We start from the raw sequence: 13,070 nt of genomic DNA, 5'->3' as shown, positions 1-13,070 counted from the left end.
GTAAGAAAAGTATCGTCTCCAAATATTTATCACGTCAGCGGCTCATCTTCTCCCATCACGTGCACACTGCGGTAATTCATTGCCAGACCAGCCGGACAGTTGTGTCTGTGAGAGGCGGTTTTGCTGCACTGCGCTTGATTTGAATGTTGCAACGGCACGTTTTGCGCTGCAGGTCATGGCAAATATTAGATACCCATCGTTAGCAGAGGTATCTAAAGACACTGAATACAATGGTCTTCACCTCACGGCTAATACCCTTCCAATCTGTTTTAGCTCAATATAGCTCTTTATGCAACGGATGCACACAAATATCAGCAGCCAAAAGTAAATATTGACAATGCATTCAACAATGTTGTGTCTCGATCTAACGTCTCATTTATATAGTCTATTCAACTCTGTGAAAATGCATTCGATATCTCACGGAACGATCTTTATGAGGAATGGTCGAAATTGCGCCGGGTCTTTTGGACCGATCCTTCACCAGCAACCGAGCAGATACCTCACGTTGCGAGTCCAGAACGACCCGCCGAACATTATTCACCTATACAACCCCTCTCACCGGAGCCATTGGGACAGCCCATGCTCGTAGATAATGAAAATAAACTAACAGGTGAGTGCAAGTATTCAGGCAGCAAAATGCCCAGTCTTCTAGGTACTGACTTGTTGACAGACGTATCCACACCATTGACGCCGGAAACCGCAACAACAAGCATGAAAACGAAAAAGACACTTTCTACCATGTGGCCACTAAAATTACAATTAATTCGATTGCTTACAGCAGCCAATACCCGTAAGTTATCAAGAAGTCGCGATCAAAAGATTGGGGGCATTATTAACGTGGATGACAGAATATGATGATGCAAAGATCTTGGCAATACTGGCCGAATGCGATCGACGACGGACCAAAGTCCAGAAGCGGCATTTAGCACTGTACTTGTTACCTATTGCCCGTGCTATGCAATGCGGACCAGTCGTCGACGTCCTGAATCGCTGGTGCACTTGATGTGTCCATTTTTCCTTTAATGCCATATAACATTTTTTAGCATGATATGATTGTACATAGTAAGAATGGAAATTTTAGACATATCGACCCATTTGCCTGATAACTGAAAGCATAACTCATAAGGTGCTTTACGAAATAGTTTTCTCCACTATCTGAAATGAGCTTGATCGTAAGAATATGTCTGCCGGCTGTTCATTCAGCATTTGCGATTTTACACGGTCAATTTTTCTACTCTTTAAACAGCATACTGTAAACGATCAATGGATGATTGTACGTCACCCATATGCTATTGCTCCTCAGGAGCTTCTGCAAGGACACATTTATTGTATGGTCACTATCGTCATTTGGGCGTTCCTAGAAATGAACTCCATTATAAAACAGTAATAGGCCGATCCTTCAAACAAAGGGCACCTTTCATTTTGGTCTATCACACGAAAATCCGTATTTTCAAATGAAATATATCAATATATAGCAAGTGTGGCCTATGTACAAAGATAAATAGAGGGGAAAAAAACCAGATAACAGCTAAATGGTTCAAAATAGATGAATGATAGATAGAATAAAGGCAGGTTAACATGTCCTCAAGGAAAGCCATCAGCGAGCGAACCTAGGCCGTTTCTTCGTTGGCTTCCAACACCATGTTCTTTAAAAACTTTTGCACCACATGACGCAGTTTCTGCGGGGTGAGTTTGGGCGAATACCGTCGCATACGATGCTCCAGACACCGAAGGATAAGATCGTTTGAGATCACTGGTCGCTGCATCGACTCTAAAACGCCGACATCGTCAGTCCCAGTATCGTCTTCGTGGGAATGGGATCGCTTTTTAGGTATGACCGGCGCGCCTTCTTCGCGACTGTAATAGAATGAAGGTGACATCCAATTGTTGTGAAGATTCTTTTGCGTTGAAGCCGTGTACCACGAAGGCGACATACTCATGCTCGGCAACGAAGTATCCGTAAACGAGGGTTTATACATGGGCGGTGGACGTGGCGCGACGGCTTGATCCGCCGATAATGGCAATGTACGTATGGAGGGAAGTTTACGTGACTGATGATCTTCTATACGGTCATGGTCATGATGGTGATGTTCACTGTTGGGAGGAGATGCAGGCGTAGGCAAAGGAGAGGTCGGCAATGACGAGGTGGCAGATGAGGATGAAGGATGGATAGGGTGGTGATTGGCCGCTAGATTACCGGGAGCGGAAGCAGAAGCGGAAGAGGCAAGATGACGGTAACTACTACGCAGGGCAAATTCTGGTGGAATGATATCAAACATAACGGCCTGACGTTCATGCAGTTTTTTGATGGTGTTCAAAATATCAGGCACTAACGATAGAAAAATAAGGTAACGCAAAGCACGTTAGTTTCCCGCGTTCATTCACTTGTGCCCCTGTTTCACCAACCCTATTGTTGTTGACTTACCGTATACATATTCTAAAAATACGCGATTTCTAAATGTGTGCTTTTCACACATCCGTTGAACGATGCGTTGCCAAAAATTGGTTCGTGAACTCCAGTAAGGCCAGCCTATTTGCATCAATACCATCATCGCGCCCGCATTGCTGTCCCATCGCATCGCTGAATCAATCGATGCCATTCCTCCACGTTGGGCCGAAGCGCTGTCGAGACTGACAATGAGATGCTTGATACACCGCACTACGAGTCCTTCGCGTGATACTCTCATCATGCCGAATTCATGCCCGTGAAAGATCGATGCGGCCGTATCACAATCCATTTCATCCATCAAAAAATCCACTTCACTGAGTTTGTCCGAGATGGGGAACACCGAAAGAATGATGGCGATTTCTAAAGTGGATTGCTGGTACACGTACAATTTGTTTGTCAGCGCACTCACCTCCCAGTCTTCAAAAAAAAAAAAAAGATCACATCATTGATACATACCTGTAGACTACCAACGAGCAAATAAATAACGCCAATGTTATATAACACACGGAAAGCAAACATGAAAGGGATGTCAAATTCTTTGCTTTGCTTGTCGTGCTCCGATCGCTCGCGCCGTCGTTGAGCCTCGATTCGATCACAGATCATCTGTGACAGTTTTAATGCCTTTGACAAGTTGCCGGTGATAGAAGGCTGTGCGATTGACGAATATAATAAATAAACAATGATCACCTAATCTTTTCTATCTTTCACTTACCGAAGACAAGGCCAGATCACTTCTGACCAAAAGTACGGCATTGTAAATATCAAAGGGTAACCGATAAGTATCGATCACGCGGCATAATTCTATTACAAAGCCAAAAGACCCAAGAATAAGTATGTAACCTCAATCACTGTGTTCATTTATCAAATTACCTTGTTCCCATCCACCAAAAATACTCTCCCAGTTGATATGTGAGGAGGAGCTCACCGCCCAATTCCATAACTCCACCACATGGCGCATACAATCGGCGGCTCGACTGAGCAGCTGTAGGGCTTCATCGACGCCACGCATGCAATAGGCATTCAATCCTTCGCCACGATTCGAAATCTTTACATCCGTATCCAACAACGGCTTGATATCGGAAAGGACATCATGAACAAGCTGTGGCACGGTTAATTTTCCTTTCTTATCGTGAAGGTCGGATTCGCGACGATGGCTGACACCACTGCGACTCTCAGTAGTCTGCATAGCGTCAGTTCCAGGTTGCGTTTCAACACCATTTTTCATGTTCCTATGAGCATGCGCCGGGTGCATTGTATCGATCAGCACCGTTTTCGAAGTCGAAGGTGAAACGAGTGAAGGTTGGATTGTACATATTGGAATAAGACACGTCTTTTCATTGTCGCTAGCATCCAATGCACATACAGCGCGATAATATTCGTAACTGAACTGGACAAATTGAGCCGTGACCGCTTTAAATTCGCACATGAATACAATCGACGTCGCCAATTCGTTGGTTTCGGGCGAACTACTTCGTTCCTGGTCATCCTCACGATCCAATCGAATATTCGATCGCTGCTCTTTCAAGTGCTGAAATCGATTCGTATGAGGTAAGAAGCCGAGTCGACCAAGCCCTTTGTATCTGTATGAATAGATGATGAGTAAGAGACGACGAACAGAAAAACATAGAGGGGAAGAAAACAAAAGTGTCGAAAAGTTGTACACTTACCCGCAGCATTCCAACATATTACAAGTAAATTTGTTCAGTTCGTCCCATTGACGTCGCTCAATGTAATACTGTTGACCCAAAAGTAGATATTGCTCGAACAGACTGTAGGGAATTACGATAAAATGCTTGCTGTCGGTCGATTTCACGGATGGAATTTTATCGCCCTTTGTCAACAATATTCTTGTCTTCCAGAGTCTTGGAAATAGCTCGGTAACTAGACCAAAAGATTAAACGCACATTCAGTCAATGCTCCATTCCCTCTTTCGGTAGCAAATGATCGCTTACCTAATACTTGCATGCACTTTCTGTGGTCGTCCTGTTTCATGTTTTGAGCACAGGCAAGTAATAATTTGATGGCACGAATCTGCAAAGAAAAAAATAATAATAAAAACAATAAGATGCCACACTTATTAAACCCCCTGATTCGCATTTCAGTGACAACATTACCAGATATTTATATGCATGACGAGGATAAGCTTGAGTGTAATCGAATAACACTTGAAACGCTCGTAATCCATCCGTTTCCTCCAAAATGTCTGTTGTTTTCCGTTATCAGTATTACCATCAACGAATTGCATTGACGATATAGTGATCGATTGGTGTGTTATGCCTTACCTGTAACATTTTCAATGATGGTTGATTGGATCAAAGTAGGAAGCGTGGCAAAGAAACCTATCCATCCAATTCAGCATCAGTATCAATTATCATTCTTATAAAGTGCTATATGGATGTAACGTACGACTCATATTGGTATCTCGGGATGGGTCGATGTGATCGGCTAGTTCGATCAGATATTTTTGGAAAGTCTCATTTTCAGGACTATTTGTTTGCCTAACATCGACAATGGTTCAGTCACTACACGAGTTGATTCCCCACTAATAAACCCTCCAATACCAATAGAGTATACTTACAGCATGACAAAACTGTGCAAAGCTTTGTCGATATTGCCTTCGCTTAAAGCCGTACGATGATTAGCGAACTGCAGCAATGCCAAAAGGTCATTTAGTTTGGCGAACAATAACAATGGTTTATGCGGGTACGCTTACCTCGGTCTCAAACACATAGGAAGAATTGGATGGTTGGTTTAGTTCCTGGTGTGGCTCGTTATCCGAATCACTTCCTGTGGTTGACAATCGAAACTCATGGGTTGTATAGGCGGCTGTGTCAGGACGTCGGCTCTCTAAATCGTCTCCAGATACCTCCGGTGTATGGGACATGGAATTACAAGAAGACTTAACTAATTAACAAAATAGCAGAAATAGGGATAAGAATATCAAATAACTTTGTGGGGGACGGGATTAAGTAAACGAATAAGGAAAAGTTAATGGTGACAAAAGAGAAGAAAAAAAAAAAAAGTGGAAGGTGTGGCAAGTTCACCCGAGGCTTGCTTACCTAAATCGAATTCAAACGCCGCCTAACCTTGGATGGGATGAATGATGACCTGAGCAAAAAAAGAAAAAAGGAAATTCCTTAATATAAACAATGGCAGGTAAAATGCATGATTATAACTTTTTGCCAATTAGACCACTGTTCCCTTACAATAATAAGCTGGTTTAACATTGCTCATCCTCTATAAATATAACTTGCCTTGAAACATTTTATTTGAATTGAAGATCCTCAAATTATGCCATTTGATTGGTCAATTCATTGGACTTTATATATATTTTTTTTCTGCACAGAAAAGGGCCCACAGGTTTCTTGATTACGTTATCGCTTCCCCCACAAAAAAAGAGAAGATCCACTCCGATGAGATAGCATGTGAACATGTTATACCATCTTTTAAAATTTCATCATTTTCTGATAAATTTGCGCAAAAGATCATCCCTGTATATGATATTTACCCTACACAGTTTATCAACTTGAATTGTTAGATGAGTCTTGGATTTTCTGCTTTATCACTTCATTAACCAATAGTTAAATGCATTATGTTATGACCATTTTCCTCACTGGACAAAACGTTTAAGCGGTTTAATCCAGATCCGAAAAGGATCCCCTGTATGATGATTAAGCAGTTTTTATAAAGCAAACAACTTGGCAACCTAGCAGGCTGAAGTGACTAGATTGACTACGATTTTTAAATGGGAACAGTAAAAGAGAAATCACTTTTGGCTTGCACACAGAAATTCATCAATGAGAAAAAGGTAGTTAGTTCGTCGATTATAGGTCACTCATTTCCGAAACAACAGAAGTTAGAATCCCTGTCATTGTGCAAATTCGTCCGCGGAACCAACCATGGAACAAAGACGTATGGGACGCTTTTTTAGTCTGCCCATCAATTTGTGTAAAGCTATAACACCAAAGGTTGGGTTGTAGCTATAGGCACCTGTGACTTTTTATACGGCTTCTAGCTTGTTCTCATCCTTCATCCAGCTTTGGAAATGGCAAATACAAAATAGAGAATAATACCAAAATCTTGTTTCGATCCAGAAAAATCGTATCATGTTTTTTTTTGAACTGCCGCATTTAACAAAATAGCTTGCCAAGGGCCATTCTTTGTTCGCTTGCCAAAATTCATTTCAAACAAAAATTCAGTTCTCGACCATGTCATCATGACCAACATGGGTTCTTCATTTACGTTGCAATCGTGGTCTTTTCGAGCTGTGATGCTGCTATTCTTGGTAATGTTGTCTTGCACCTCCATTGCAGCAGCACCTGTACGCAAAGTTCGAGACTACTTCATCACAGCCGAAGAGATCGTTTGGAATTATGCGCCTAATCAATGGGACAACTTTCGAGATCAACCTTTGACCGAACTCCCCTCTGCATTATATACTGTAAAAAACGAGACCCGGATCGGTTCAAGCTACGTCAAGTGCGTCTATCGTCAATATATGGATAAGGAGTTTACCTTGCCTTTGACTCATGACGGCAGCCTGGGCCTGTTGGGTCCCATCATCCGTGCAGAGGCAGGCGATCAAATTCGAGTCTTGTTTTACAACAAGGCTACCAAACCCTTCAGTCTTCATCCTCATACGGCCACTTTCACCAGCGTCCCTGGACAATCCATCCAGCCGGGCAATACCTACCAATATATCTGGGACGTGCCTGCCGATTTTACTTTTCCAACCAACCAATCGTCGGTGCTCTGGACCTACATATCCCGCGCCGATCCTTTGGCCGATCTTAATGCCGGTCTTCTCGGGCCCATTGTCATCTACAAAGCTGGCACCTTGGCCAAACCGTCGCCGGGAAGCATGTTTGAAAAACCTCAAGGCATCGACCAAGAAATCTTTACCATCATGATGACAACCGATGAAGGACACTCGAAATATCTAATTGACTCGGCGGCCGCGGCGGGCATCGACGAGGCGAATTTACAACATCTCACCGATACCGATCCGCTGTTTCTGGAATCCAATCGCATGTATCACATCAACGGCTATGTCTACAATAACAATGAGGCTATTCGGCTGTACTATGGTCACGCCGTACGATGGTATCTGATTTCGTTCGGTCTTGCAGATGATGATGTTCATACCGCCCACTGGCACGGCGCTACCCTTTTGCAACACGGCCATCGAGTCGACGTAGTGGATTTGATGCCCGTCAGTTTTGAAACGCTTGATCTCATGCCTGATAATGAAGGTCAATGGCTCTTCCATTGCCACGTCGCACAACATTTTGAAGCAGGCATGACCGCCTTTTATGAAGTAGAAAAATTAGAATACACAGGCGATGAAGGCTGGGGTTAGACCTACAAAAATAACATCATCTCTTCCTTGGCTCATTCATCATATTACTCTGTCAACCCATGTAAAATTGTACAATACATATTACAACTGAAAAAAAAAATTACTGTCAGCCGCATATGGCCCATCAAAGATGGTCGATTAGTAGATATGGATGAAAAGTTCTATTTTTCAATGTCTAGGAAACTAAAATAAGAAAAAGCAAATGGAATTTAAAAGTGTTTAGATACATTATCGGGCGACGCCAAAACAAAAATAGCATCGGTTTCCTTCAAAATGAGCGACGGCACCGGGTTCGTATATACAAAAGGGAGTTCGTTTCCTAGCTCTTCGCCAGGCGCTCGTAGCAGACCGATGGGAAGCACTTCGTAGTCCAGCAAGAACGCTTCAAACAATTGCGCAAAGGTCGATCCTACGAATGCATCTGGCATAGGTACACTTTGCAGATACGGTGTATTCGACAGAGCTTTATGGCAACTACGATGGGACCAAGAACCCGGGATGCCACACAGTGCTTTGATGATTGAGACCATATCCGGCTTAAAGTAAGTTTGACTCAGAAGCGCGTTGCTGATAAGACTGTCGACCACGACATCGCCCGCAGCATAGGCTGGAGCATAAAGAACGTCAATCTCCTCGGCTACATCCTTGCCCTGCAGTAGATGCATAAACTTGATGTTCGATTTATCCACTAAAAATACATGTGCTTTAGGATGGCTGTTTCGCTTCTGTTTCGTTTACCAGTCCTCTTCTTACCAAGATTGACAATGCGAAAACCGCGATTGACATTATTTTTGAGCAATAGTTCCATGATATGACTCGCCATACTATCTCCTCGTATGAATACGATGATCGCGCATTTTCATCAGATATCTAACTTACATCGCCGGACTGTCAGACGACTTTTCGTACTGTTCCAAACATTCTTTCTCACTAAGTAATATATAAAAAGGTATGGTGAAAAAGCTGAACTCTGTATATGATCGGAAACCTTGGCACGTACCTCATCACGACGACTTGTCGAGCCCGTTTCACACCAGCGCGAAGCAAATCATCCGGCCGTCGACAATCGCCCTATATGTATGGTGAGAAAATACAGAATCGTACACGCTTTCTGAAGAGCACGCGACTGACCATCATGTAATACACTTTGGGAAACCGATCTAAAAGTTCAAACATTTTTGGTGTAGGTGGCACGGTGCATAACAGGACGATTTCCTGCAATTCTTCAGGGGCTAAATGCGGAGATCTGATGCAAAAAATAGAGTTGGTTCCTCGGTGTGTTTGCATTGGAAGCAGCAGTAGCTTTTTTTTTTTTTGGTTTGTACACAATCCATACCTTAAATTATAAATAAACTTGAAAATATTAGTGAACCGTCGATGAAGGCAGACGAGGATGTGGTCTTCCATGCCATCGGCGTTTTCCAGCGTGACATCATCTAGCGTCACTGGATGATCCAGCAGGTAGCATCCCAGGCGTTCACGGTCCACCGGGGTACCATCACTCAGTTGACCAACGATGGACGAACTTCCGGTCATCAAGGCGTGACGAGACGTGGGTAAATAGGACAACTGATAAGGAAACCGGCCGCTGTGACCTGCCGTGGACACGGTGGACGATGAAATACTTGATGCTCGACTTCGCGAGGTGGGACACGGTGAAGGATGCTGTGAACCGGCACCGACGGTGAATTTTTTCTTCAGCTTGTTAGGCACTTGCAACTTGGCCGACAACGTTTCCCCGCTCATGTCGGATGCGTTTTCCAATGCTTGTCGCGCATGCTGCACATACGAAGGTTTCTAAATAAAAACCAATAACATACGAGGTCAATTGGACTGGATAGGGAGCCGAGACGCTGATTCGACTCTTACCAATTGATTAATATCTTTAATTTCACTGGGACTTTCGGCCATGTATACGCAAAGATCCGTGTCTTTGATGATGTAATGATTGCCAGGGTTCAGCATGATTTCTTCCGACCCTTCGCGTTTATGCTGTCTTTTGATCGCAAATAAAATCACTTGGCACTCTCTGAAGACGATCTGCGCAAGATAGTAACTCATTCAACGTAACGTCCCACAAAAATTGTGTAGCAAAGCAAATATTGCTTACCAAAGCCGCATGACCAAAGTGTAGCCCAACAAGACATGCCGGGGGTGGCGCGATATAGATTTCGTTGCATGAGCCGTCATCTACCAATATTTTTAATGAAAATGTACAGAGAATCCATAGTAGAAATGTGCGAATTTTACTAACCATATTGCGCTTGCCAAGGTTCGTCGTATCGATTCATGGGTTGTCTTTGATGCAGTAAGTTAGTCAGTAATGTGGAAGATCCACGGCAGCAACAGTTCATGGCCAGTAAATATTGTTTAAATTCGCGAACACAAATGATTTGTTTGGCCATTTTCTGATAGACGGCAGTATCGGGCGACAGGTTGTAGCTGTAGATGGGCACATTGTATCCAACAGTATAGCAGTAGAGTGACCACAGTCGAACGGTATTACGCTCATCTTCTTTGGCTGGATCGGCAGCATAATGATCTGTAACAAAGCGTTTTAGCTAAAGATTCCATATAAAATTTAATTCTACGTACCTGCCATTGTGAAGATAGCTTTAGCATATCGAGCTCGCTGTTGAACCAACGCGCAAAAGAGAAAATTAGTTTTCACGGAAAAAGATGCGCATAGTTTAAAGATGTACTGACCACTCGTTTCAATGTTTCAATATTCTGAGATTTCCAGGTTAATCATCCCATTGATCAGCTGCGTATCAGGTATTTTAGAATCACTTACCAATGCCGAGCCATGAAGGAACTGGACGCGATGACCCCAGATGGAATTTCTCTCATAAAACTTGAGTTCCTCGTTGGGTGAGTTTATGTCCAAGAACACCACATTCAAATAAGCTTCTTTGTTTTCCTTATCATCCGACAATCTAGTCTTTAGCAGAAGGAACGAAAAACCAGGACTCTTTTTTTCTGTACCCACCCTGTTGAGAAAGCCTTCCAGTATGTCATTGACCTGGTCCGGACGGAAAACACCGACAATTAAGATAAATGGCATGGCCCCTTTCGAAACACATCCTCCGCCCTCTATGTGCGTATTAGTTTTGCCTGCAGTGCGCATGACTGATATTCGCTACCCACCGCGTCGTTTTCGTAAGGTGCTCATCACATCAGTTAATAAACCAGGCAAGACCGCGAGCGAAATAACAATGAGCAGCATCATCACTACACGACTGCCTTCCGTACGTGGCGTGATATCTACGGGAAAAACTCAATGTCAGACACGAATACCTTGGGAAGCCCTCTGCAAAAAAAAAAAAGAACATCATAGAACGCACCTCCGTAACCTACGGTGGACAATGTCACCATGACTACATATCTACGGAAACGAAATGGAAAAAGGTTTAGATATCTCCATCTAGTCGGACCCGGTGCTCCTTTGCTTACAAAGAGTCTAGTATCGAATAGTTGATATTGGCAAAGGTCACTTCGCAATATTGAAATGCCGAGACGCCGTTGTATAATAAAACAATGAGCATTCCAACGAGGTAAACGAGTTTGGTGTTGAGTGCATCCACCGGTTTATCTAAACCAATCTATTACCAACATGGATCAAAGGTCTTGTGTTTTACCAGCTCTTACCGGTGATTTGGAGATTCATTTTGATTTTTAAAGCGCTTTTGATCCTGAGGAGCAAGACCCAGCTTCGCAAAAAATAAGGGACTAATCATCGAAATACTGAATTAGTTTTGCCCGTAGAAGCAATGATTGAATCGTAGAGTGTGTGCGACATACCGTAAAGAAATTGACCGTGTTCAAGGAAATTGGAGATGAGAAAGGGAATCGTGGTGAAAAGCTCGATCAGGAAGCGGAAACTGAGGAAGACGGATAGAGGATGAATGGTCATATATACACCTAAATATCCATGTCAGACTCATCGTGTGGAATCAGAATATCTTGGTAGCAAAAATTACGCATTAAATAAGAACTGAGATTCCAAATTGATAGTATTCGACAACATAACCTTTGAAGCTGTGCGTCAGTTTTTTTCTACGCAAGTTAACACAACCTTTTGTCATTTGCTTACCAGAGGTCATAGGAGCGCCATTTGTACAGCCATGGTGGATCAAGATTCACGCTCACTTCCTGCTTCATGTCTATAAGATAGAGGAAGCATAGCAATAGATCGACCATCACATCCGCTTTGACCTATCCGATGTAATCATGATTTTTTAGATGACCTTTCAGCGAGCGATTTGATGAGACTGTGAGACATACAAACAGGATGATCGTGCTATTGGCATACATTGTCTTTTTGATGGTAGCCATGCAGGTATCATAATAAATATATTGCTTGATGCGACGGAAGAAACCTGGTGATTCCGGTTTTCCCATACTACATTGGATGATAATGAGGGGTAAGTCATCAGCACACAGCGTCTCGTTCCACAGGGAACCTACTGTAGCTGGGTATGGGTGGCTCGATAATTTTGACGAATGGTGCTGAAATTGATGTTGGATCGTGTATTGAACCATTGATCCAAGGATGCCTGGGAAGGAGCCGAAGCCATGACTTCTTGTGCACTATCGAATAGATGTCAGTACTTTTTGTCCATGTAAGTCGTTATTGTTTTCTGTGATCTACCTTGGATCCAGTGCTGGTAAGACCAAGTCCGGATTATCCTGGCTCGCCAGGCGATCAAGCCCGCTTCCGAGCACAAGACTCGAAAGACGATTGGCCAATTTTCGACGCGACGTGTGGCGCCGTTGGAGTCGTTCCCGTTTTCGTTGGGCAAGACTGTCCCAGTCGTTCGTATCGTAACAATGACCATTGATGGCGGACATGTCTATCGGCATAACCGCCTCGGAATGCGAAGTCGCAGGATCGTCATGCGCCGGGATAGCCCCATAATCTCGGTCACTGTGTATAAACGCTGCGTTCTCCTCGTCTTCCGAGGGCTGGCCTTTCAAGAAGCCATACATGATCCGAGCGGAATGAGGAAACGATCACGACAACTTTTCTTTATAACGCTTGCTTATTGTGGACTTTGAAAAAACGTCACAATGCCAGCAAAAAAATCGTTTGCTGTATTTGGCAACTCCTTTTTGAACAGAAAAAGTGAAGAAGGTGAGGATTTTCGATTGGTTGACATGACGACATCAATTGATTGCTGAGACAAACAACTCGGATCACATGCATGTTCTATGACAGCTACAATGTTATTGACATCTCAGGGTTCAGAAACTCCAATTGAC

General features: G+C 43.3%; 5 protein-coding genes across 5 annotated transcripts; 2 read left to right on the top strand and 3 right to left on the bottom strand.

The window, feature by feature from the left end:
- Positions 1–175: 175 nt before the first annotated feature.
- BYT42DRAFT_609913 (uncharacterized protein) lies at positions 176–1,003 on the top strand (the record flags this gene model as incomplete). The annotated part of the gene is made up of 5 exons (XM_051571331.1): positions 176–208; positions 274–324; positions 385–610; positions 671–790; positions 849–1,003. 5 exons carry the CDS (start codon positions 176–178, stop codon positions 1,001–1,003), a joined length of 585 nt encoding a protein of 194 aa, XP_051428711.1.
- A 607-nt stretch (positions 1,004–1,610) lies between these two features.
- Positions 1,611–5,333, bottom strand: BYT42DRAFT_609912 (uncharacterized protein; the record flags this gene model as incomplete). Its single annotated transcript, XM_051571330.1, has 12 exons — positions 1,611–2,329; positions 2,426–2,822; positions 2,906–3,097; positions 3,162–3,250; positions 3,320–4,029; positions 4,117–4,330; positions 4,402–4,480; positions 4,564–4,652; positions 4,732–4,788; positions 4,856–4,947; positions 5,028–5,095; positions 5,163–5,333. 12 exons carry the CDS (start codon positions 5,331–5,333, stop codon positions 1,611–1,613), a joined length of 2,877 nt encoding a protein of 958 aa, XP_051428710.1.
- Positions 5,334–6,550: 1,217 nt separating this feature from the next.
- On the top strand, positions 6,551–7,940 carry BYT42DRAFT_553614 (Cupredoxin). The gene has a single exon (XM_051566503.1). It carries the CDS (start codon positions 6,666–6,668, stop codon positions 7,806–7,808), a length of 1,143 nt encoding a protein of 380 aa, XP_051428709.1. The 5' UTR covers positions 6,551–6,665; the 3' UTR covers positions 7,809–7,940.
- Positions 7,941–8,683: 743 nt separating this feature from the next.
- On the bottom strand, positions 8,684–11,721 carry BYT42DRAFT_488398 (uncharacterized protein; the record flags this gene model as incomplete). The annotated part of the gene is made up of 14 exons (XM_051563871.1): positions 8,684–8,738; positions 8,809–8,879; positions 8,955–9,054; positions 9,145–9,432; positions 9,643–9,864; positions 10,059–10,350; positions 10,404–10,440; positions 10,515–10,538; positions 10,603–10,728; positions 10,798–10,901; positions 10,956–11,039; positions 11,153–11,193; positions 11,262–11,400; positions 11,610–11,721. The coding sequence occupies 14 exons, from the start codon at positions 11,719–11,721 to the stop codon at positions 8,684–8,686; spliced, it is 1,695 nt and encodes a 564-aa protein (XP_051428708.1).
- Positions 11,722–11,897: 176 nt separating this feature from the next.
- BYT42DRAFT_542319 (uncharacterized protein) lies at positions 11,898–12,797 on the bottom strand (the record flags this gene model as incomplete). The annotated part of the gene is made up of 4 exons (XM_051565613.1): positions 11,898–12,023; positions 12,093–12,210; positions 12,276–12,398; positions 12,460–12,797. The coding sequence occupies 4 exons, from the start codon at positions 12,795–12,797 to the stop codon at positions 11,898–11,900; spliced, it is 705 nt and encodes a 234-aa protein (XP_051428707.1).
- Positions 12,798–13,070: the final 273 nt, after the last annotated feature.

Source organism: Radiomyces spectabilis, assembly GCF_025331425.1.
Source record: "Radiomyces spectabilis strain NRRL 2753 chromosome Unknown BYT42scaffold_1, whole genome shotgun sequence".
NCBI classification, from domain to species: Eukaryota; Fungi; Mucoromycota; class Mucoromycetes; order Mucorales; family Radiomycetaceae; genus Radiomyces; species Radiomyces spectabilis.
The sequence above is the reverse complement of the archived record's forward strand: the minus strand, read 5'-3'. Positions and strand labels throughout refer to the sequence as shown.

What these genes read in the sequence shown, in the direction of transcription:
- BYT42DRAFT_553614 (XM_051566503.1), top strand. Translation starts at nt 6,666, where the DNA reads ATGACCAACATGGGTTCTTCATTTACGTTGCAATCGTGGTCTTTTCGA.